At 44.2% G+C, this 21,797-nt stretch overlaps 1 protein-coding gene across 2 annotated transcripts in view; it reads left to right on the forward strand.

The window, feature by feature from the left end:
• Positions 1-21,797, forward strand: part of CDC40 (cell division cycle 40) — a 151,599-nt gene that overhangs the window by 54,560 nt on the left and 75,242 nt on the right. For both annotated transcript variants that reach the window (XM_073627066.1, XM_073627067.1), the window contains exons 2-3: positions 2,631-2,717; positions 19,528-19,657. In XM_073627066.1, the coding sequence (XP_073483167.1) occupies positions 2,631-2,717; positions 19,528-19,657 (217 nt within the window). The remainder of the gene's footprint in view (positions 1-2,630; positions 2,718-19,527; positions 19,658-21,797) is intronic.

The raw sequence follows: 21,797 nt of genomic DNA on the forward strand, positions 1-21,797 counted from the left end.
CCCCCCCCCCCAATACATTTGCCATCTCTCCATCCTTTATAACCAGATGTTTCCTAAATTGCCCCATATTTTCCACATCTGTGACCAGGTCTGTATTGTTGGTAATCAGTAGATCTAGTAACGCCTTGTTTCTAGTTGGTCTGACCCATGAAATTGTCCTGCATGTAGGACATTTAGGAACTGGTGAACCTTAGACAAATATGTGGTTCCCTCCAGCCAGTCTATGTCTGGATAATTAAAATCCCTCATGATAACACTTCCCATTCTTGCTGCTAAACCATATTGTGATAGGAGGTCCGTCTCCCCCTCCCCCCTCCTCCCTCAGGTTAGGGGGCCTATAGCATACTCCTAGTAGTATTTTACCCTTAGCTTCATCCCTTTGGTGCTCTACCCATAAGGATTCCACCTCCTCCCTAAGCTCCCTTATGATGTCATCTCACATTCACTTGTACATTATTCTTGATATATAGGCACACCCCTCCCCCTTTTTTACCCCTCTCTATCCCTGCTATAAAGGGAATACCCTTGAATGGTTTCCAGCCAATCATGAGAGCTGTTGAACCAGGTCTCTGAAATTCCCACAATCTAAATCCCCCTCGTTCAACAGTATCTCTAGAACATGCCACGTAGTTTAGACCGGTTGCATACTGTCTTCTTATTGGGTGTTCCGAAGTTGCAAATAGGACTTGTTACCATACTTGCCTCGGGTGTGTGTGCTTTAGTCAACCTACCACGAATGCCCCCAATACTACCCTCTGGAATATGTTCCGCGCTGAACATATTCCTCCAACTCTGGCCCCCAACCCCAGCACCTCCTTCGCCACCCCTCTAACATTTCGGCATTCTTCACTCCCAGCAGATCTGCACCTTCCTCATTTAGGTCTTTAGGTGCAGTCCGTCCCTTCTATAGAAATGGTGACTGACTGAGAAGTCAGCCCAGTTCTCCAGGAACCCAAACCCCTCCTTAATACACCAGCTCCTCAGCCACTTGTTTACTTCCCTAATCTCCCTCTGCCTTTCTGGTGTGGCTCGATGTACCGGTAGTATTCCTGAGAATACTACCTTGAAGGTCCTTTTCCTCAGTTCAGCTCCTAAGTCCCTAAAATCGTTCTTTAGGACGCTCCATCTGCCTCTGACTTTGTCATTGGTGCCAATGTGCACCATGACAGCTGGGTCTTCCCCCAGCCCCTCCCAGTAATCTGTCCACCAGATCCGTGATGTTCTGAACCCGAGTGCCCGGTAAACGGCATACAGTTCGACGCTTCAGGTCTTTGTGACAGATTGCCCCCTCTGTCCTTCTAAGAATTGAGTCCCCTACCACCAGAATCTGTCTATCCTTTCCCTTCACTCACCCCACCCCCCACTCTCACTGAAGGAGTTCTTCCCCTGGCAACTAGGAGAGTCCCTCAGCTCCAGCAGTGCTTGTCCCTGACCAGTTTCACCAATGTCACTTAATGGAGGGTACTTATTGGAATGCTCCAGCACAGGATCGGCCTCCCTGGCACCTCCCCCTCTACCCTTCCTGACTGTCACCCATCTACTCGTTTCTAGTGCCTGCACCTCTTTGTCTCCACCTGCCTCTGTGCTGGCACCTGCTGTGTACGTTCCCGCCTCTCCTTTTAGTATGGAGGGTCTGCTCAGTGCTGACAGTTGCTTCCCTAGATTCAGAACCTGGGCTTCCAGGGAAACAATGTGCTTACATTTTGCACAGCAGTATTCGCCCTGGATCAGATGATCAAGGAACGAATACATGCTGTCAGATGTACACCTTTTTTGCAGGGATCTCCTCTTACTTCCTGTTTTGGCTATGGGACAGGCATTGAAGGGAAATCACTGCAATTGGACACAGATTGCGAAATCAAAACTGACACGGAGTATAACTTTCCCTTGCCCTATCCAAAATGGTGGGGGAAAAAAAAGTTTTGCCTATAATTCTACTTTAATAAGAATTTAATTATATCAAATTTATTGTAAAAATGTTTTATAGGAGCTAGCATTGATATTGCTTTGTGAGCACAGAGACTGTAAATCAGGCTTTTAAAGGTAAACAAAAATTGTTTTTACATATGCTGCCTATACACATAATTACAAACTACACACTTTAACAGAGTTTTAAGAAAAATAAAATAAAATGTATGCGATTTGCATCAAGTGGATCTGTTTTATAATGTATGTTTTATTTAAAAGGCATGAATGTACTCACTATCAGACATAATTAAAAAACATTGAAACAGAAAAAAGATGCGCAGTCATTTACCTTCTATTTGAAAATTTAATAAAAATTATTCAAGCAGAATATATGCTTTACCTATTTACAGTGGTTTCAAGCTAATCCATCTAGAAAATTACACAAGCTTTTCCCTAGACTTTATACAGGTTAGAAGAACATCTTAAGACTGCTATTAAAACATTATTATTTTTTAAAGTTCTTGTTTGGAAAGCCATTTTGCACAGTTTGAAAATACACAGAATACAAACATCTGCTCTATGGCTACTTGAATTACTTTGAACTATGCTTGCTGTTGTAGAAGGATATATTTTAATAGATGCATTAGAATTGCTCTTTTACACAATCTATTTTACATTGATTTCAATAAATATCTAAATGTCTTGCATCATTTCTATTGCAGGAAACTGTTGATGTTGGAGTCCATCTTGACCCATATGTTAAGGAAATACAATACAACCCTACCTATGACACCTTATTTGCACCTGAGGTAAACCAGCACTTTGTAATTGTTTCAGAAATGTTACAATCGATTCTAAATGTACAGCCTTCTGTGATATATAAAACTGCGCAAAGCCAAGCAAAATAGAATTTATGGAATCAGTTGTGTTCGCAGAATAGTAAATAAGCAATATTGTGCTAAGTGCATGTAAAGTATATAAACTGAATAAGTGACTCGGATGATCCGTGACCGACAGCAGCTCTCACAACAATGTACACTTCATAACAAAAAATCAAAACGTGTAGCGCTGTCAAACCATGACCCTAATGATTAAAGTGCCAAAAAACATCTATTATATTGCAATAAAGATGAAACGTGAAAAAAAGGAAGAAGAGAAATTGTTAATAGTCCAAATGTTCTAATTCCACATCCATAAAATGAACTTAAAACGTGTGTCCAATGTTCAATCTGTGAAAACACCTGGTGCTCCCAACAGGATAGACAGGGCAAGTATATCTGCTTACCAGATTTTAAGACCCTCCAGGGTCTATATGTGCATTAATGAGCTTTCCCACCTCACTATGGGCTCAGCAACATCTGCTACATAGCCTACTTAATTGGATTCCACAGGTGTACTCCACAGTTATCATCAGTCAATGAAACATTAGAATCCGGTCACACATTCATCATATGAAAGAGGAAGATAGACTAATTGCTTAACATTCTTTTAAAAGCACACACAAGTTTATTAAAAGTTGTAATTGCAACAAAAACGATAAAATTGGGCTGAAAATGAAAACATTAGTTTGTCCAGCACCCTCCCACGAGTGTTCGGACGTCACCACTGCTCCATGCCTAGCCTGATGTACGTTTTGTCCAATGGGACTTCTTCTGTGAGGCAGTAAGGCCTGGAGGGTCTTAAAATCTGGTAAGCAGATATGCTTGCCCTGTATATCCTGTGGGGAGCACCGGGTGTCTTCACAGATTGATCGTTGGATCAGCACACGTTTTTAAGTTCACTTTATGGATGTGGAATTGGGACATTTGGACTATTAACAAATTTTCTTCTTCCTTTTTTCACATATCATCTTTATTGCAATATAATAGATGTTTTTTTGCACTTTAATCATTAAGGTCATGGTTTGACAGCGCTACACATTTTTTTTATTTGAATTTTTGTTATGAAGTGTTCACAGAATACCCTTTTAAAGAACACAGGTGTGCATATAGTGGTGCTTGTGATAAAAAAAACAGCAAGCTTGAACATCATCTTTCTGCCACAGGGCAGCCACAGCCTGTTTTAAAGAAATGTTAGGCTTTGCTAGGTCTAAAGGATTTCTTGTAAGAAACAGTGTTGCGCTAAAAATGACATCTCATGAGAAAAACTAAAATTGTGCCCTAAACCTCTATTGGTGACTAGTTACTCAAATCTGATATACATACAGCTAATCATATGTGAAAATGAATCGCCTGCAATATAACAAAGTGAGTAAATCAATAAATTAAAGTCCACACAGCAGATGCTGTAACAGTCTACAAGGTAAAAAGCGGACTTTGAACATCCAAAGATTCTTGAAATTGCGCCAAGAAAGATCCAGAGCCGTCACCAATGGATTAAAAACTGGGCTTACCAAACGGATATGACCCCCTAATTAAAGAGAAGTCATTCAAGCATATTTAGCGGTAATGGCATCTATTGTGTCTCTCTCCGCTCTTCCACAGAGACACCTGGCACCAGGTGTAGCTCAGATCTCCCCCTCTGATCGCCAACCACATGTACTGAGAAAGAAAGCTAAAGGCAAATGCCCTGTATAGATTAAAACATTATGGAACCTTTTTATTAGAGTAGAATATTGCACTTATGAATTCTTCACAATGATGGCGCATTAAAAATAGCAATTCAGTCAGCAAAACATGAAACATCGTGATCACTTCTGGTTGCACTTTGTCAGCTGTTTCACCATGCTGGGCCATCGCTTTATATACAGAAAACTAAAACCAAGCCTCATTTTGGATCCTATTGTGAAAAGGTGTAAAAATGGACCAAGCCTCCTCCTGAATCAAAGCCAGTTAACCAAGTCTTGGTCTGAAGTCCGGTACCTGGAATCTACACATTCATCAGAAATTATATAAAAAGCAAGTCAGTCAGCGCAAAATAAAACAGTAGCTGAACACTGAGGCTCAAAATATCAAATCCCATACAGCAGTAAATGTGAAAAAGCAGTGCAGCGCATCTGATAAAAAAAATTATAAAATGATAAAGTCCATAATATTCAAAAACACCATCAAGTGTCCAAAGAGTGCTTCTATGGATGATGCACAGGGTGATAGTGTGAAAACCTCCAGCAGCAATAATTCTAGCCGCCACATCAAAGTGTGGAACCCTGAATAAATCACACGGGTATGGTAGCTGGGTCACTGGATGTGATGAATGCTGGAGAGTGCATACTAAGAGTATGGGATCCCCTGTGCTCTGGCCATAGACTCCGGTTCATTCATACATAAAATGAAATCAGTAAAATATAGTGCTCTCCGTTTGATACAAAAGAATTTAAGAAAGATAAAAGGAATTGCATTTACAAATATAGCACTGTACCTTAGTGCAAGGAAATATGGCAAGTAGAAAACATTCCACGAGGATCAACAATAAGACGCAGGTGACGTCACGCTAGTCACGTGGTTCCCACGTGACTAGCGTGACATCACCCGTGTCTTCACGTTGATCAGCCTGTCGGTTTTTCTCTCCCTGTTAAACAGCATGGCTGGAGTGTGCAGGGGAAGAGAGAGAAAGCCGCGTGCGTGAAGGGGTGGAACTTATGCGTTCCGAGCTTGCCACAGGAAGTACCCGTGGGGTCGCTTTCAGTGTGCGAGACGTCATCAGCGGGTGCTGGAGACGCTAGTATCTGTCTCTAAACGGCACGAACAGGGACGCTGGGAAACTGGTGTTTTAAAAGAGTGAAACCCGGCAGAGGCTGTGGACCACTACAAGGGCAGGATGGACTCCTCTGTGATGCCCACACAGGCAGCAGAAGCAGGCCCTAACACCAGCACCTCACAGGTAAGCCTGAAGTATATTTTACTTGCACTGTGAGTGTTCTCCTCCTTGTAACCTGTAGAGACTAGGTGAAGGGGGCACATTTTTCCTTTCCTCCTGCACGGGGTGTTATGGAGTGTATGTGGCATAAAATTTATTAGGGTCATTTGTTCTCTTGCAGGCCAAGACTCAGGACAAGGCCCAAGCGCAGCCACTAAAAAGGGACTGTGCGGTTTGCGGAAACAGATTGAGCTCCTCTTGAAGCAAAGCAGTTTCCGCACCTGTATAGACAGCCTAATTAAGGATGAGCCTGTAGTCTCCTGTCAGAAAATGCTGACTTCTGTTAGAGATGACCTTTCGTCTACGTTTAGCTCATTTAAAACTCTAATTGACAAGATTCAAGTCCCCTCAGAGGGTCCATCTCCAGTTAGAACTTCAGCCGGTCCTATCACTCCACAGCATAGTGCAGAGAGTGAAGACTGAGGCTGAAGCCAGATCTGCCCAGTCTTCTCTGGAAAAATCGGGGTCGGATACAGGGCCCAGGGATAAAGAATCCGCAAGGGGCTCGAAGTTCTTATTGGAAGATGTAGATGACTTACTAAAGGCTATCTATACGACACTTGATATAGAGGTACAATGGTCTAAACATGACATTATGTACAAAGGTTTGCATAAGAAAAAGGCTAGAGTTTTTCCTGTGCATAGTTCCCTTCTTGATACTATCAAGCTGGAGTGCGAAAATCCAGAGAGAGAACCTTTCTTTTCCGGTAACCTTAAAAGAAGGTTTCCATTTGAAGAGGACACAGTGCAGCCATGGAACAAAAATCCAAAAAGTTAGACGCACCTCTTTCAAAAGTTTCAAAACACTCAGACCTAGCGTTTGACGATATGGGCACGCTTAGGGATCCGATGGATAAGAGGGGATATCCTTCTTCACAGACCCTGGGACTCGGCCATTGGGAATCTTAAACGAGCTCTGGCCTCCACTTGTGTAGCCAGAAATTTAGAAGTATGGTTGACACAAATACAAACAGACTTGTTGGCAGGTACCTCTAGAGAGCAGATTCTGAAATCTTTCCCTCTCTTTCGTGCAGTGGGATTTTTGGCTGATTCTTCCGCAGAGTCAATAAGAATGACAGCTAGGATCTCGGCCTTAGTGAATTCAGCCAGAAGAAGCCTATGGCTTAAAACCTGGTCAGGCGACGCTGCCTCAAAGTTGCGCCCATGTGGTCTTCCCTTAACAGGCGATCATCTTTTTGGCCCAGGTCTGCAAGAGGCGCTGGAACGCACGGCCGATCGAAAAAAGGCCTTTCCAGAAAATAAGAAAAAGCCGACAGCCAGAAAGTTTTTTTTCGTGGCCAAAGTAGGCAGCAAGGTCCTAGAGAAAGGGACAATAGGCCCAAAAAACATTGGACCGGGCACAAGGGCAGAGGTAGAGGGGGCGTCTTGTTTAACCCTCCTCAACAACCCGCCAAGTCACAGTGACTTGTGTCTCCCAGTGGGAGGAAGATTGAGGGCTTTTTTCCCACAGTTGGCAGCAGTCACAAAGTCCATTCATCCTGGACCTAGTGACCAATGGGTACAGGCTGGAATTTTCTTGCCAGCCACCAGAGCGATTATTGGTCACCTTCCCTCCCCATGATCGGGTAAAAGCGAGGGCCCTGGGTCTCCAAATTAGACACTTGTTAGATCAAAAGGTCCTGATCCCGGTTCCCCGGTCGGATCAGGGCAAGGGATTTTATACCCATATATTTGACATCAGAAAGCCGTCAGGAAAATATCGGCTTATCCTGAACCTCCGGTCTCTAAACCGTTCAAGATGGGAACAGAGATTCGGCTCTTTCAATTTCAAGCCCTCCCCTTCAGTCTGTTCTCAGCCCCACGCATTTTTACAAAGGGTTTGGGTGAGGCGCTGGCTCCGCTAAGGGTAAAGGCGATAACTATTATCCCTTACCTGGACGACCTCCTAGTGGTGGCCGAGTCATACCAAAAGTTTTTAGCGGGTCTCCAGACTGTACAGGACTTCCTTCAATCTCTAGGCTGGTTAATAAACAAAGAGAAGTCTTCCTTAATTCCGGCCCAGAAAGTGACACATCTGGGGTACGAATTTTTGCTCAGTAAACTAAAGTTTTTCTCCTGCAGGAAAAGGTCTCAAAAATGATGCAAACAATGTCAGTCTTACAGACCAATCAGTCGGTCTTACTAAGAGAGGTTTCAAGAGCAGTTGGTCTGATGACCTCTTGCTTTCCTGCAGTGCCATGGGCAAGATTTCATCAGTGCCCATTACAGCTGTTTCTACTAAGGAACTGGGACGGAAACGCAAGTGCCCTGGAATCAAGGGTCTTGTTACCCTCGAGGGTAAAAAAATGCTTGTGGTGGTGGACGACACATCTGCATCTAACAAGAGGTCTACCATGGTCCATTCCTATATCCCAGAGGATCACAACGGATGCGAGTTCCTGGGGATGGGGAGCCCACCTTAGCAACACAATGACACAGGGAGAATGGTCCTCAAGGGAAGCAAGAGCTTCATCGAATCAGAGAGCCTTGCAGGCATTTCAGACTGAAATCAGGGGTTACAATCTCCAGATTCTATCCGACAATATCGCTACGGTTGTGTACCTCAACAAACAGGGAGGTATGAGGAGTTGAATACTTCTATCTATCGCCCAGGAGATTTTATCATGGTCAGAAGGGAAGCTAGCCTCAATTACAGCAGTGCACCTGAAAGGGACACAAAACTGTCTGGCAGTTTATCTCAGCCGCTACCGGGTATGTCGAGACAATTGGTTCCTTTATCCCGAAATCTTTGCGGGTCTCACCGACGGATGGGGATGTCCCGAAGCGGACCTGCTCGCAGATCAGAACAATTTTAAGACAGAGAAGTTCTTTTCTCTGAACCCAGCAGATCGATGCTCTGGCGAATCCATGGCCATTTGGCCTCTGTTACGCCTTCCCGGCGATCAGGCTAATTCTGGAATTCCCCAGGAAGTTTCTTCTAGAAAAAACAGATCTTATTCTATTAGCCCCTTTCTGGCCCAAGAGGCCATGATTTTCCCTGTTACAGACTCTGGTCTCAGAGACTCTACTGAGTCTTCCGAAAGGGGGAAGACTTATCACAGGGTCCAGTGTCACACTCAAAAGTGGTTTCCTTAAGCTTGATGGCCTGGTATCTGAAGATACTAAGCACCCAGGGGTTCTCTGACAAAGTAGTCAAGACCGTGGTAAATTGTAGAATATATATATATATATATATATTAATATAATAACTCCTGGTTATCTGAAAATCAAAGATTGACTCATGATGTTCCTTCAATTTTTGATTTTTTTTTTTTTTTTCAAGAGGGTGTCGACCAAGGTCTTTCTGTCCTTTTAAAGGTACAGCTATCAGTGTTTTTCTCTCTTGGAAAATCTCACTATAGCTAGATTCCAAAAATCAGTTTCTAGGTCCAGGCCAGTAGCAGTTAGAAGTTGTCCAACCTAGGACCTGTCCCTGGTGCTTCATACTTCATTTTGAGCTCCTAGAGGATATTTCAGTTAAGTTACTTACCTTTTAAAAACATTTTTTTTGTGGCAATTACCTCATCTCGTAGGGTAAGTGAGTTACAGGCCCTATCAGTGAGGGAGCCTTTCCTCACAATTTTTGAAGATCGGGTTGTTTTGAAAACAACCTCAACGGATCAAAAACAGAACTTCTTCTCCTGCAAGCCAACAAAAATTCCGAAATAAAGACTCCGTGGACACCACCCTCCATCCTCGGACAGACCATCTCTCCTAGCACCAAAGCCAAGAGTCTCGAAGTCATCTTTGACTCAGGAATGACAATGGATGCACAAATAGGATCAGTGGTGAGCGGATCCCACCATCTCCTCCGCCTGCTTCGCAGACTCATCCCCTTCATCCCAGAAGAGGACAAAGCGGCAGTTGTGGGAACAATCATCAATTCCCGACTCGACTACGCAAACTCGCTCTACGTAGGACTACCACAATATCAGCTTGCGCGCTTGCAACTCATCCAAAACACGGCGGCAAGACTGTTAACAGGAAAAAAGCCCTGGGAATCCATCTCCCCATCCCTCAAGAGCCTACATTGGCTAACTGTGAAGAATCGAATCACATTCAAGACCCTCTGCCTCACCCACAAATGCATACAAGGAAACGCTCCGCTATATCTCCGGGAAAAGATAAAACACTACACACCGAATCGCAGTCTTCGATCAGCTAACCAAAACCTCCTCATCATTCCCAAATACCGCTACAAAGCAAAGGGAGAACAAAGATTTGCTGTCCAAGGACCTCGACTATGGAATGCTCTTCCAACCAACATCCGCATGGAAGAAAACCACCAGGCCTTCAGGAAAAAACTAAAGACCTTCCTTTTCTAGAAGCTGACTACAGAGAATACATCTAGCGCCTTGAGGCGATTCAGTTTGCATTTGCAGCGCTTTACAAATCATTCATTCATTCATTCATTCAAAACTGATCCAGGATTTGTGCCCAAAGTGGCCAGTACATTCCACAGATCCCAGGACATTGTGCTGCCAACCTTTTGTAGTTCGCCAAAGGGCAAACAAGGAAGAAAATTGTTTTTTATACGTGCGAAGAATTCTTCTCGTCTACCTTGAGGTCACCAAGACCTTTAGAAAAACAGATGCCTTGTTTGTTCTCTTTTCAGAAGCACACAAGGGAAAGAGTGCATCTAAAGCCACCTTGGCTAGATGAATAAAGCAGGCTATTTCTGAAACTTAAAAAAATTAGGGAAGTTCCTCCGCCTTTTGTAACTGCGCACTCAACAAGAGTCTAGGGCTGAGAGGGCTGGAGCCTCTCCGGAACAAATTTGCAGGGCTGCCACGTGGTCCAGTTTTTCGACCTTCATTAAACATTATCGCCTGGATCTCCTATCTGTTCAGGAGCAGGCTTTTGGTTGTAAGGTCCTTCAGGCAGTTGTCCCTCCCCAGACTGGTAAGTTCTGGCTCATCGTTTCATGGGCTGTCCTAGAAGACACTTAGAGAAAAGCTGAGTTAGACTTACCGGTAACTCCTTTTCTGAGAGTCTTCCAGGACAGCCGGATTCCCACCCGGTTTTGTCTTGAAGTTATGTGTATTATGCATATGTTTTACTTGGACGTCCTACGGTTCTCGAATACTGACATAGGGCCTGGAGGACTGCCCTTTTATCTGGTGGGGGTTAACATGTTTCCTGTCCTGGTAGGAGGAGCCCTAGGTCTCATGGGCTGTCCTGGAAGACTCTCAGAAAAGGCGCTACCGGTAAGTCTAACTCAGCTTTTTGCGCTTCTAGTGTTGCCCAGATGTTCACAGATGTTCCCAGAAGTCACAATCCTCAGGCCTTGATATCTGTGATCAGGTTGTCTCTGGCTTCCTGTTTCAGGAATTCAGCTTGGAAAAGGAGAAAATCCTTCCTTCTATCTGTTTGGTAGATTCTTCCCCATGGATGCCAGCCTGTCTGGTTAGGGAGGAGTCCAAAGCCCCCTTTAGTGAAAGCAACTTGGTCGCTGCTGGAAATTTGTTTCTCTGTTGAACATTTTGGAGCCTAGAATGATAGGGTAATCAATTTGCCGCTGGATCTTTTGAATGCAGGTCACCCAGCCTAGATTCTGTTGGGATGTGCCACTGCAGTGGCTTATGTCAACTATTAGGCAGGAACCAGGAGTCTTGCAATCATAGCTAGGTAGATTGTGCCTTGGAAAAAAGTTAACTTCTATGTCCTTTGATGGACACAGCTCTTCTGATTCTTGACTATTGGGTTTATAGTGCTACCTACAGGAGTAGGACACTAGGCAGAAAAAAAAAACCACAGCACTGCCTATGGGCAGTCCTAGCTGGTATAAACCCCCTCTCTGCTGTAGGCAAGCCGGTTATTTCTGCCTAGCGTTTCAGGAGTAAGGGGACTTGGTTCTTTGCTGAAACCTGTGGTTCCATAGCTTTATTTTTATTTTTCTCTTTTCTTTCCTGTGATTTTTTTTTTTTCCTGGGAAGATCCTCAATCAACAGCCAGGCTGGGGACGACAGGCTGGATAATCTGGATCTAGTGGTCATCAGTCTGGCCAAATAGGGCACGCTGACCTTTATCTCCATGCCAGGTCGGCTGCGACAAGCCCTATCCTGGACCAGGGCGGCCAGTGAGTTAAAGGTCTTGTGGGGAAACAAATAACCGGGCATCAGAGTCCATGTACAGGGGGCTGCACATACAAGGGTTCTTCCAAAGAAGTGGGGTTCTTTAAATAAGTGGCACTTCTGCTCTTGCACTTCAGCGATTTGCACAAAGCAAACTACAAAAGATTGCAGGTGACCCCAGTATCAAATTATCTCTCCTTCCTCTCTGAAATATGCACTCTTTACCTATCCTCCTTTTCACAATTGCTGCCTCTCTCCTCAAACTCTCTTTTCTTCACCCCTCTGCTCCACCCCACAATCTGTACATATCACCCTCACTTCTCCCCTCCCCCTATTTCTGCACTCATCACCTCTTTCTAACTCTAAGCCCACTTGCTAACAACCCCCCCAGGACACTGAAGCATGCCCCCTCATACAAATCACATTCTCATACTACCTCCCTTACTCTTCTGCTTCTCCTAATTGCTGGAGATATTTCACCAAACCCAGGGCCTCCCATATTTAACTGTACCCAATACACCCATCACCATCACCCTACACCATCTGACAGTAGTCGCAATCTACGCAATTTAGTCTCCATTCCTCTTCTTCCCGACACAGGCCTGCCTCTCTCCTGCGCCCTCTGGAACGCCCGCTCTGTCTGCAACAAACTCACTGCTGTTCATGACCTCTTTGTCACTAATTCCTTTAATCTACTTACTCTCACCGAAACCTGGCTCCACGAACATGACACCTCTTCTCCTGCTTCCCTCTCCCAGGGTGGCCTTCACTGGATTCACTCCCCTAGGTCTAATGGACACAAAGGAGGTGGAGTGGGATTCCTCCTATCCCCCCAGAGCACCTTCCAGGTTATTCACTCTCCTCCCTCTTTTTCCCTCTCTTCATTCGAAGCCCACTGTATACGTCTATTCTCTCTTACTTCCCTAAGAATTGCTGTGATCTACCGGCCCCCTGAACCATTATTGACTTTCCTTGATGAGTTCTCTGCCTGGCTACCCTACTTTCTCTCTTCGGAAATTCCCACAATCCTTCTCGGTGATTTCAACATCCCTGCTAATACAAACACTCCTGCTACTTCTAAGCTTTTTAGTCTAACCTCTTCATTTGACCTGAAGCAATGGGTACAGGCTTCTACTCGCTCTGATGGCAACACCCTTGACCATGTATTCTCCTACCTATGCACTCCATGCAACTTCTCAAACAATCCTTTTCCTCTCTCCGACCATCACCTTATTAGTTTCTCTCTCCCCCTGTCTTCCACCACCTTTCCCTCCAATCGCCTAACCATCACCCTTAGAAACTTTCGCAACTTCAACTCCTCTCTCCTCTATTCTGCTACTGACCACCTCCTATGACAAAATCTCTCCCCTGTCCTGCCCCAACCAAGCCACGACCATCTACAACAAATCCCTGTCCTCCACCCTGGACAAGCTCGCTCCCCTCACTACACGCAGAATCGGGCCTCGACCCCTACAACCCTGGCAAACAGACGACACTAAAATTCTCAAAAAACGTAGTCGCGCTTTTGAGCGTCTGTGGCACAAGACTAAGTCTCTCAAAGACTTCAACCAATACAAATCTGCCCTCCAAAAATACTACTCTTTCCTCCACACTGCCAAGCAAACCTATTTTACAACTCTTATTAACACCTTTTCATCCCGTCCCCGTAAACTCTTCTCTACCTTCAACTCTCTACTTTGTTCTCCACCGCCTCCACCCACTGAGTTACTCACTGCCCAGGAGATTTGCTAATCACTTCAAAAACAAGATTGATACAATCCGTGATGAAATCTCCACTCTACAGGTATCTCCCCTAGCTAAGACCCCATGTCAACAGGTACAACTGACATTCCCCCTATTCAAATCTGCTACTACAGACAAAGTTGCTAAACTCCTTTCTATCGCCCACCTAACCACCTGTCCCCTGGACTCTATTCCCTCTCAAATGCTACGGTCACCCTCTGACCCCATCCTACACTCTCTAACCCACATCTTCAATCTCTCCCTCACCTCTGGCATCTTCCCCAATGCTCTAAAACATGAACTGGTCACTCCCATACTTAAAAAGCCGTCCTTGGACCCTACCAATCTTAGCAACCTAAGCCCTATCTCTTTGCTCCCCTTTTCCTCTAAACTACTTGAGCGCCTGGTTTACAACCAACTGAGTGACCACCTCATTAAAAACAACCTTCTTGATCCCCTTCAATCTGGATTTCGCCCTCAACACTCCACAGAAACTGCTCTTTTAAAACTCACAAATGACCTACTAACTGCAAAAACCAACGGACACTATTCTGTACTCCTACTTCTGGATCTTTCAGCTGCCTTTGACACGGTTGACCACCCCCTCCTCCTCAAAAAACTACTCCCTCGGTCTCCGTGACTGTGCTCTTCAGTGGCTCTCATCCTACCTATCCCAAAGCACATTCAGTGTCACTTACAATTCTACTTCCTCCACTCCTCTTCCCTTCTCTGTTGGGGTCCCCCAATGTTCTATTCTCGGACCTCTTTTATTTTCAATCTACACCTCTTCCCTGGGTCAGCTGATAGCCTCTCATGGCTTTCAATATCATTTCTATGCTGACGACACACAAATCTATCTCTCCACCCCTCAACTCACTCCATCAGTCTCCTCACGCATCACTAACTTACTAACCGACATATCTGTATGGATGTCACACCACTTCCTCAAACTCAACTTGTCCAAAACCGAGCTTATAATATTTCCTCCCCCAGTCTCAAAATACCAACCTAATCGCCACCTCCGTTCCTCCCAAGACCTTCTGCTGTCTAGCTCCCTCATCACCTCCTCCCATATCCGCCTCCAGGACTTCTCCCGAGCCTCACCCATCCTCTGGAATTCGCTACCCCAATCTGTCAGACTGTCTCCAAATTTATCCACCTTTAGGCGATCCCTGAAAACTTTCCTCTTCAGAGAAGCCTATCCTGCCTCCATCTAACAACTGCACTATTTTCTCCATTAGCTCATCCCCCACAGCTATTACCCTTTTGTATAACTTGACCCTCCCTCCTAGATTGTAAGCTCTAGCGAGCAGGGCCCTCTGATTCCTCCTGTGTTGAATTGTATTGTACTTGAATTGTCTGCCCTAATGTTGTAAAGCGATGCGTAAACTGTCAGCGCTATAAATCCTGTATTATAATAATAATAATAATAATAATAATAATAATGTCTGTGTTACCATGGCTGATAGCCCCCCCATCTTCAGTGGAGAGGGGATTCTGTCTCAGCAGCGTCACCCACAGTTTAGCTGGATTGGTAAGTAGATACCGTTCCCTGGATGGGGCGTGGGTGCTCCCTGGGGTGGCCCCCCCCCCCCACCTCCTTGGGTCTATCCTGACCTCTGTGCTACAGAGCCTCCTGCTATCCTCCCCTCATACCCCCCCAACCCCCAGGGATCTGCTCTCCTGCCTTCTGCCCTGGGGTTTTCCCTGGGGGCTGTGGTGTTGTGTTTTTTTTTTTGCCTCCTGTGGGGGCTGAGGGGTCAGCACCGCCTTGCTGATGGCCATTTTTCCGGAGCCGGGTTGGCCATTTTGGGTGTGTTTCAGCAGCCGGCCATCTTCCCTGTGTTTCAGCAGCCATTTTTTGGTTGGTCCACTTAGATAGATAGACTTTTTGTTGTGCTTTTGGGCAGCTGGCTGGGGATTGCACGGCAGCCATGTTTCTGCACCTGGGTGGTGGCAGACATTTTTTTTCATTTGCTTTGGATACATGGGCAGCACTCACAGTATAGTGGTTAGTGCTGCCATCGGACAACGGTAGAGATGTCCGTTCCTGTTCAGTGTTACCAAATGGCTGCCAGTCTGTGCGACCATTGACAGGGTTTGGTTGCACTTTGCTTTGGGGTGGTCTCCTGGGCCTGGAATGGTGGATGCGCTTATCCATGCAGCCCCTCCTGTTCAGACAGTGTGGCCCCCACGCCGGGGTTGTGTTTTTAAAATGTATTTATTTACCTTTTTTTTTTTTTTTTTTTTTTTTTTTTTTTTTTTAAATAGCCGGGTGCTGACAATTGCAACTGCAAATCAATTTGAATGTGATTTGACTCTTCTAAAAAAAAAAAAAAAAAAATTGTCATTTTTGCTGCAGCAGGTTCTATACATGCTACAGATGTGCTTATTTACAGACTAGGGGGATCCTCCAGGCACTATATGTAAAGGAATTTTTATTGTTTCGCTTTAAACATCATTATTAAAATCACTGCTCTTTTTAAAACCGATTTATTTATTTTTTTAATTTTGCGTTGATACATGTCCCCCAGGACATTACCCAGACCCCCATACCCTTTTTACGGCCAATTACTTGCATAAGCCTTAAAAATGGGGACTTTTGATTTTTCATGTTCAGCTTCCATATACTTCGATGGAGTTTGCGGTTCAGGGATGAATTTTTCCCCTGTTTGGGAGTTCTGCTGCAAACCAGACAGGGGGTTATTTGGACCATCTCTAGTAAGGACTTTCAACTTTGTGGTTTCCAGATTCAACAAACAAGCTAAGTTTTGTTTCCAGTTCCAAGGACCCTGTAGCTATTACAGGGTATGCTCTGGTCTATGTATTTCCTATTTTCATACTCCTTCCTCGCCTGCTTCATGGGATCCAGATGGAGTGTGTTTCTGTCTGTTCTTCTCACTACACTGAACCAGCTCAGGCAGACTAGTATGTGGACCTCATCAGGCTTTTGGGAGACTCTCTGTGGGCCTTCCTCATCATCTGGATCTTCTGTGTCAAGGATGGGTTACTATTCTGCTTCCTTGGCTTGTTTTGGTTGTTTTCTTTCTCTGCCTCACTGTGTAGTATAGGTAATTGGCTTCTCATCCCAAGAAGTTCTCTGTGGGATAAATCCTGTCTTTCTCCAATCAGACTATGCCAGCGTTCTAGCTCTGAGATCAAGGGCCACGGTCAGCCTTAGTGGTTCTCTTTTCTAGTGTGTTTGGCTCTAATCTCTGCCTCTCTTTGGCTAGCTGTGATGGCAATGTCCTGTCCTTAGGGGCGTATCAGTTTCTGTTTTCCTACGCTTCTCTAAACTAGGGAATCTACCTCTTCCAAGGTCTATCTTGGCACTTAGTTCTCGTGTAGTAAAGCAAATTCCACCCCGAGATATACCAGTACAGCCACATCATTTACTCGAAGATCTGTGAGTAAATAAACTATAAGTTCCGTTGCCAGGACAGACTGACTTGTAGTTCATTAATGCTTCCATCAGCTTTCTAACTAAAAGCCTTTACAGAGGTACAGTGAGAAAGCTTGAGGAAGTGTCTTGCACCTGTGATCCACTGATTGATTGCGGGTGTAATGCTTTGCAGGCTGCTGTAAATAACAAAAACATAAGCGCACTTTTTTTCCCATGTTGAAGTTAGCCTATGGTTTTTGTTTTTTTTTTTTTTTCTTTTTTTTTTCTTTTTTTTTTCACCTTAACCACTTGCCGACTGCTGCAGGGTGACCGTGCCCGCGGAACAGGCGGACTCTATGTTCGCCAGTCTCCCGGCGATCGTGTCACAGAGCCGCTGAACGGGGAAGTGCCTATGTAAACAACACATTTCCCCGTTCTGCCTTGTGTTAAGGCAGCGATCATTACTCCCTGTCGGCAGCAGCGATCGCTGTTATGGTAGTTGTAGCGCCCCCCCCCTCCACAGTTAGAATCACTCCCTAGGACACACTTAACCCCTTCATCGCCCCCCTAGTGGTTAACCCCCTTCCCTGCCGGTGTCATTTACACAGTAATCCGTGCATTTTTATAGCACTGATCGCTGTATAAATTACAATGGTCCCAAAATAGTGTCAAAAGTGTCCGATGTGTCCGCCATAATGTCGCAGTCATGATAAAAGTCGCAGATTGCCGCCGTTACTAGTAAAAAAAATGATAAAAATGCCATAAAACTATCCCCTATTTTGTAGATGCTATAACTTTTGTGCAAACCAATCAATATACGCTTATTGCGATTTTATATATTTTTTTTTGGGGGGGGGGGATATTTATTATAGCAAAAATTTTAAAAAATTGCTTTTTTTTTTTACAATTGTCGCTCCTTTTTTTTTTTTTTTTTTTTTTTTTTTTTTTTACAGCGCAAAAAATATAAACCGCAGAGGTGATCAAATACCACCAAAAGAAAGCTCTATTTTGTGGGAAAAAAAGGAGGTCAATTTTGTTTGGGTGCAACATCGCACGGACGCGCAATTGTCAGTTAAAGCGACGCAGTGCCGAATCGCAAAAAGTGCTCCGGTCAGGAAGGGGGTAAAATCTTCCAGGGCTGAAGCGGTTAAACAAGAGGTGGTTCCTCTTCACTCTCTCCAACTTCAGTACATTCCAATGAGATCTCCCATTTTTAGATGGGTACGGGCAGTTGAGTGGATCTCTGCTGCGTATTCAGGCTCATAAACTTTCTCTGCTTCTTTTCCAAAGTCCCTGTAAGAGACTGTGGGGGAGATTTACCAAAACCGGTGCACAAAGAATCTGGTGCAGCTGTGCATAGTGACCAATTAGCTTTTAACTTCTGCTTGTTCAATTATGCTTTGACAATAAAACATAAAATCTGATTGGTTACCATGAACATCTGCACCAGATTCTGTGTGCACCAGTTTTAGTAAATCTCCCCCACTGTGGCTCCCTTCCTTCTGCAATTACAATATAGATCTTGGGGAAAGAGGGTAGGTCTATTCTTTTAAAGTTATTTGGATATCAACTAGTTTAAAGCAGTATTAAACCCAAAAGCAAACATTTTATTATATTTATATTATATTATATTGCAGCCTACTTCTTAGATGTGATGGGCTTTCTTTTATTTTCACTTTGGTTATATAGCCAACAAGTCTATTTTCAAATGCACAAGCTCCACAGCTGAGTGCATCAGTTTACTTAGATGAGACAAAACACTTAACGCTGGCAGAGGTGATTGCAATGATCAGCTTTTATTTATTCATGCAAAACCTTTATCCAAAAAGTGGAAAAAACTTTACTGTAAGGCTATGTACACTGCTGCTGGTAAACTGATGTTTAGGAGCAGTTGGGTGGGTTTTTTTTTCAGCTTCCCCTGAACTCTCCTCTGTTATCTTATCAGTACATGTACACAGGGTCCTTTATAGTAGTTTGTAGGCAGTTGAGTTTAGAAGCCCCCCTCTCTTTCAATTTGTGGTTTTGGGAGATCTGAGGTTTAACCTTTTTTTCTTTTCTTGCTTATCTCGGGTTGCTGTCTTGGAAGATGGTTCCCCATTTTTCTTGCCACTAATGATTTTTCCAGTAATCTTCCAGGACAGCAAGCAACTTCCCACCTTTTTGATTGTACTAGTTTTATTATTATTATGTTTATTTCCTCTTGTGCACTGGTGGAGGTGGTCTACTTTGAGCTCAACCCCCTGCTCCCTCCTCACTGGCTGTAATTGGCAGCAGCAGACGCCAATGACTCCTGCTAGTGTGTCTGAACCAGTGAGGTGAGAGAAAGCTTTTATGCACAGCCCTGGGTCAACATAGGACACTGAAAAGTATAAGGGGGTACTGCACACAAGTTTTTTTTTTTTACCTTCATGCCTAGAATTTATTAAGGCAAAAAAAATCTCTCTTTTTAGAACCACTTTTAATTTCTTTTAATACATGTTTCTACAGTGGGCTACAGCATGCACAATTTAGATACGTTGTATGGTGAAACGTATTTGAATTATCTCTTCTGTTATATAATTGCAGTTTGGACCCAACAATCCATTTAAAACCCAGCAGATGGCTGCTCCAAGGAACATGCTTTCAGGATACGCAGAACCAACACACATTAATGACTTTATGTTCGAACAGCAAAGAAGAACATTTTCAACATATGGTAAGAAAAATGTGAAAGTATAAAACTACCTTAACAATGTTGGCAAAAGCATGAAATCTGCACTTGTGAACTTTGGAAAATAAAACTGGGAGGCTACCATTTTTTTAGAGGCATAAAAATTATGCAATGTGGTTTCTGTTAATTAGAGCCATCATAACAAACCTCTGTAGATTTGCTAATTTTATTTAATTCTTTGTGAAACCAGAAAATAAAGAAATGCCAGGGAAGGGGTGAGTTGAATCAGAAGGTGCAAAGAATATGCCAATATGCCACTACATTAGACTGCTAAAAACCAGTGGCAGATGATAAGAGTTACATTTGTTATATTGCAGCCCACAAGCGTTAAATATTTTATTTTAGCATTGCAACGTGCCAGAGCTGACAATTAGGATTACAAAGTTCAGAGATGTGATAAAGGTGGTCCAAAGATATACTATGTGTAGCATTAGTGCCGGTTCACACTAGACGCGGCACGACTTGCAGGTCGCCTCAGCGAGGCGACCTGCACACGACTACCGGGGCGACTTGCAAGACGACTTCTGTATAGAAGTCTATGCAAGTCGCCCCCAAAGTAGTACAGGAACCTTTCTTCTAAGTCGGAGTGACTTGTGTCGCTCCGATTAGAACGGTTCCATTGTACAGAACGGGAGGCGACTTGTCAGGCGGCTAGGTCGCCTGACAAGTCGCCCCCGTGTGAACCGGCTCTTATGGTTTCCTTCTGAGCCTGCTCCAGGAAAAAAATGGCAAATTCTGTATTTGTAATCTAGATTTGAAGCTACTTGCATCCTATGCATAGTCTGAATGTGGGACCAAGGCTTTTGTCCAAGTCAAGAAAAACCCCACCTGTTTCTGATGCTAGGCCACAGCACCTGTCATGCAGATGTTCTATGCCAGTGCCTCTACTGCCTCTTAAAAAATATAACATTAGACAGTTTATTGGCAAGGGTTCCATGCAAGTAAAAGGAGGAAAGTCTCCCAATTTCCCTCGCCCCTTCTGCATATACTTGTTGTTTTTTGTTTGTTTTTTATCATGCTCCAAAGCAAGTGACTCACTCCTCTTCTTCATTGTAACAGCTTCAAGTGCCTTGTGATTGGCCCAGTGCCGTCACAGGGAACCAGGAGAGCAGTCCAGGGCCCTTTGTGTAGCCTCTGACAAGTCTGTTTGGAGTGTATCCAAAGCAAGGTAATCTAGGAATTTAGTGACATATAATAGGTCCAGGGATGTCCAAAAAGGAAGTTTCTGGGTGGCGGGTAATTGCCTCAGAGGGGAATTTGTGGCAGCTGTGTAACAGGTTGGGAATGATGTGTCGTCTTGAAAGCTTAGAATGGTACACCGTAATATATTATAATATTTATTTATATTTTTGATTCTTGGTCTAGGTTTAACCAAGATAAATCTTAAAGTCTAACTCCTAGGTTAGGTTTATTACTACTTTAAATAGTTTGTTTGGCCTAGGCTGGCCAAAACAAATGATTTCTTTTTACTAACAGATGTGCTTCTGGGATCACTGCGTTAACTGTATGTAGCATCAGCTATGATAGCACCAAGTCTCATCCCCAGTTACGATGGTTCACAAGATGGATCCTGGTCACACATGGTAATGAAATCTCCAGAGGTTTCCATCCGTTTTGCTTTGTTTTTGTCTGTCGGCGTGTGCGGCACAAACCGGGAACCGATCTTCCGCTTACCTAAATCTTTAGGGTTGATGATGCGCACTGTGTCCTTGCTAATGCCCACTTCCTCCACCATCAATCGTAGTGTCAGTCACCAATCTCATGCCAATATTTTGTTACACTCAGTGTCTGGGGTTCTCTTTGTCGACGGCCAACAACGTGGCTCATCAGTCATTTCCTTCCCGCTGCAAAAGCGTTTGAACCAGTCCTAAACCATTGCTCCCGTACACTTGCACCAACATTTAATGCGTCTCCATCTTAGTTTTCTCCAATTTGTAGTAGAACTTGATGTTCACTCGTTGCTACATTGCACTGTGACCCTACCTCTCACACTGACTACATTCAACTGGCTGCAGTGGGTTTACCCTGAAGGTCATGTGTACTCCACGCTAGATGGCACTTCTCATCGTGTCTCTGGATAGGCATATGCAAGCACCTGGCTCATTTTGCCATTGAGATATCGGAC

This window comes from Aquarana catesbeiana, linkage group LG04, assembly GCF_042186555.1.
Source record: "Aquarana catesbeiana isolate 2022-GZ linkage group LG04, ASM4218655v1, whole genome shotgun sequence".
NCBI classification, from domain to species: domain Eukaryota; kingdom Metazoa; phylum Chordata; class Amphibia; order Anura; family Ranidae; genus Aquarana; species Aquarana catesbeiana.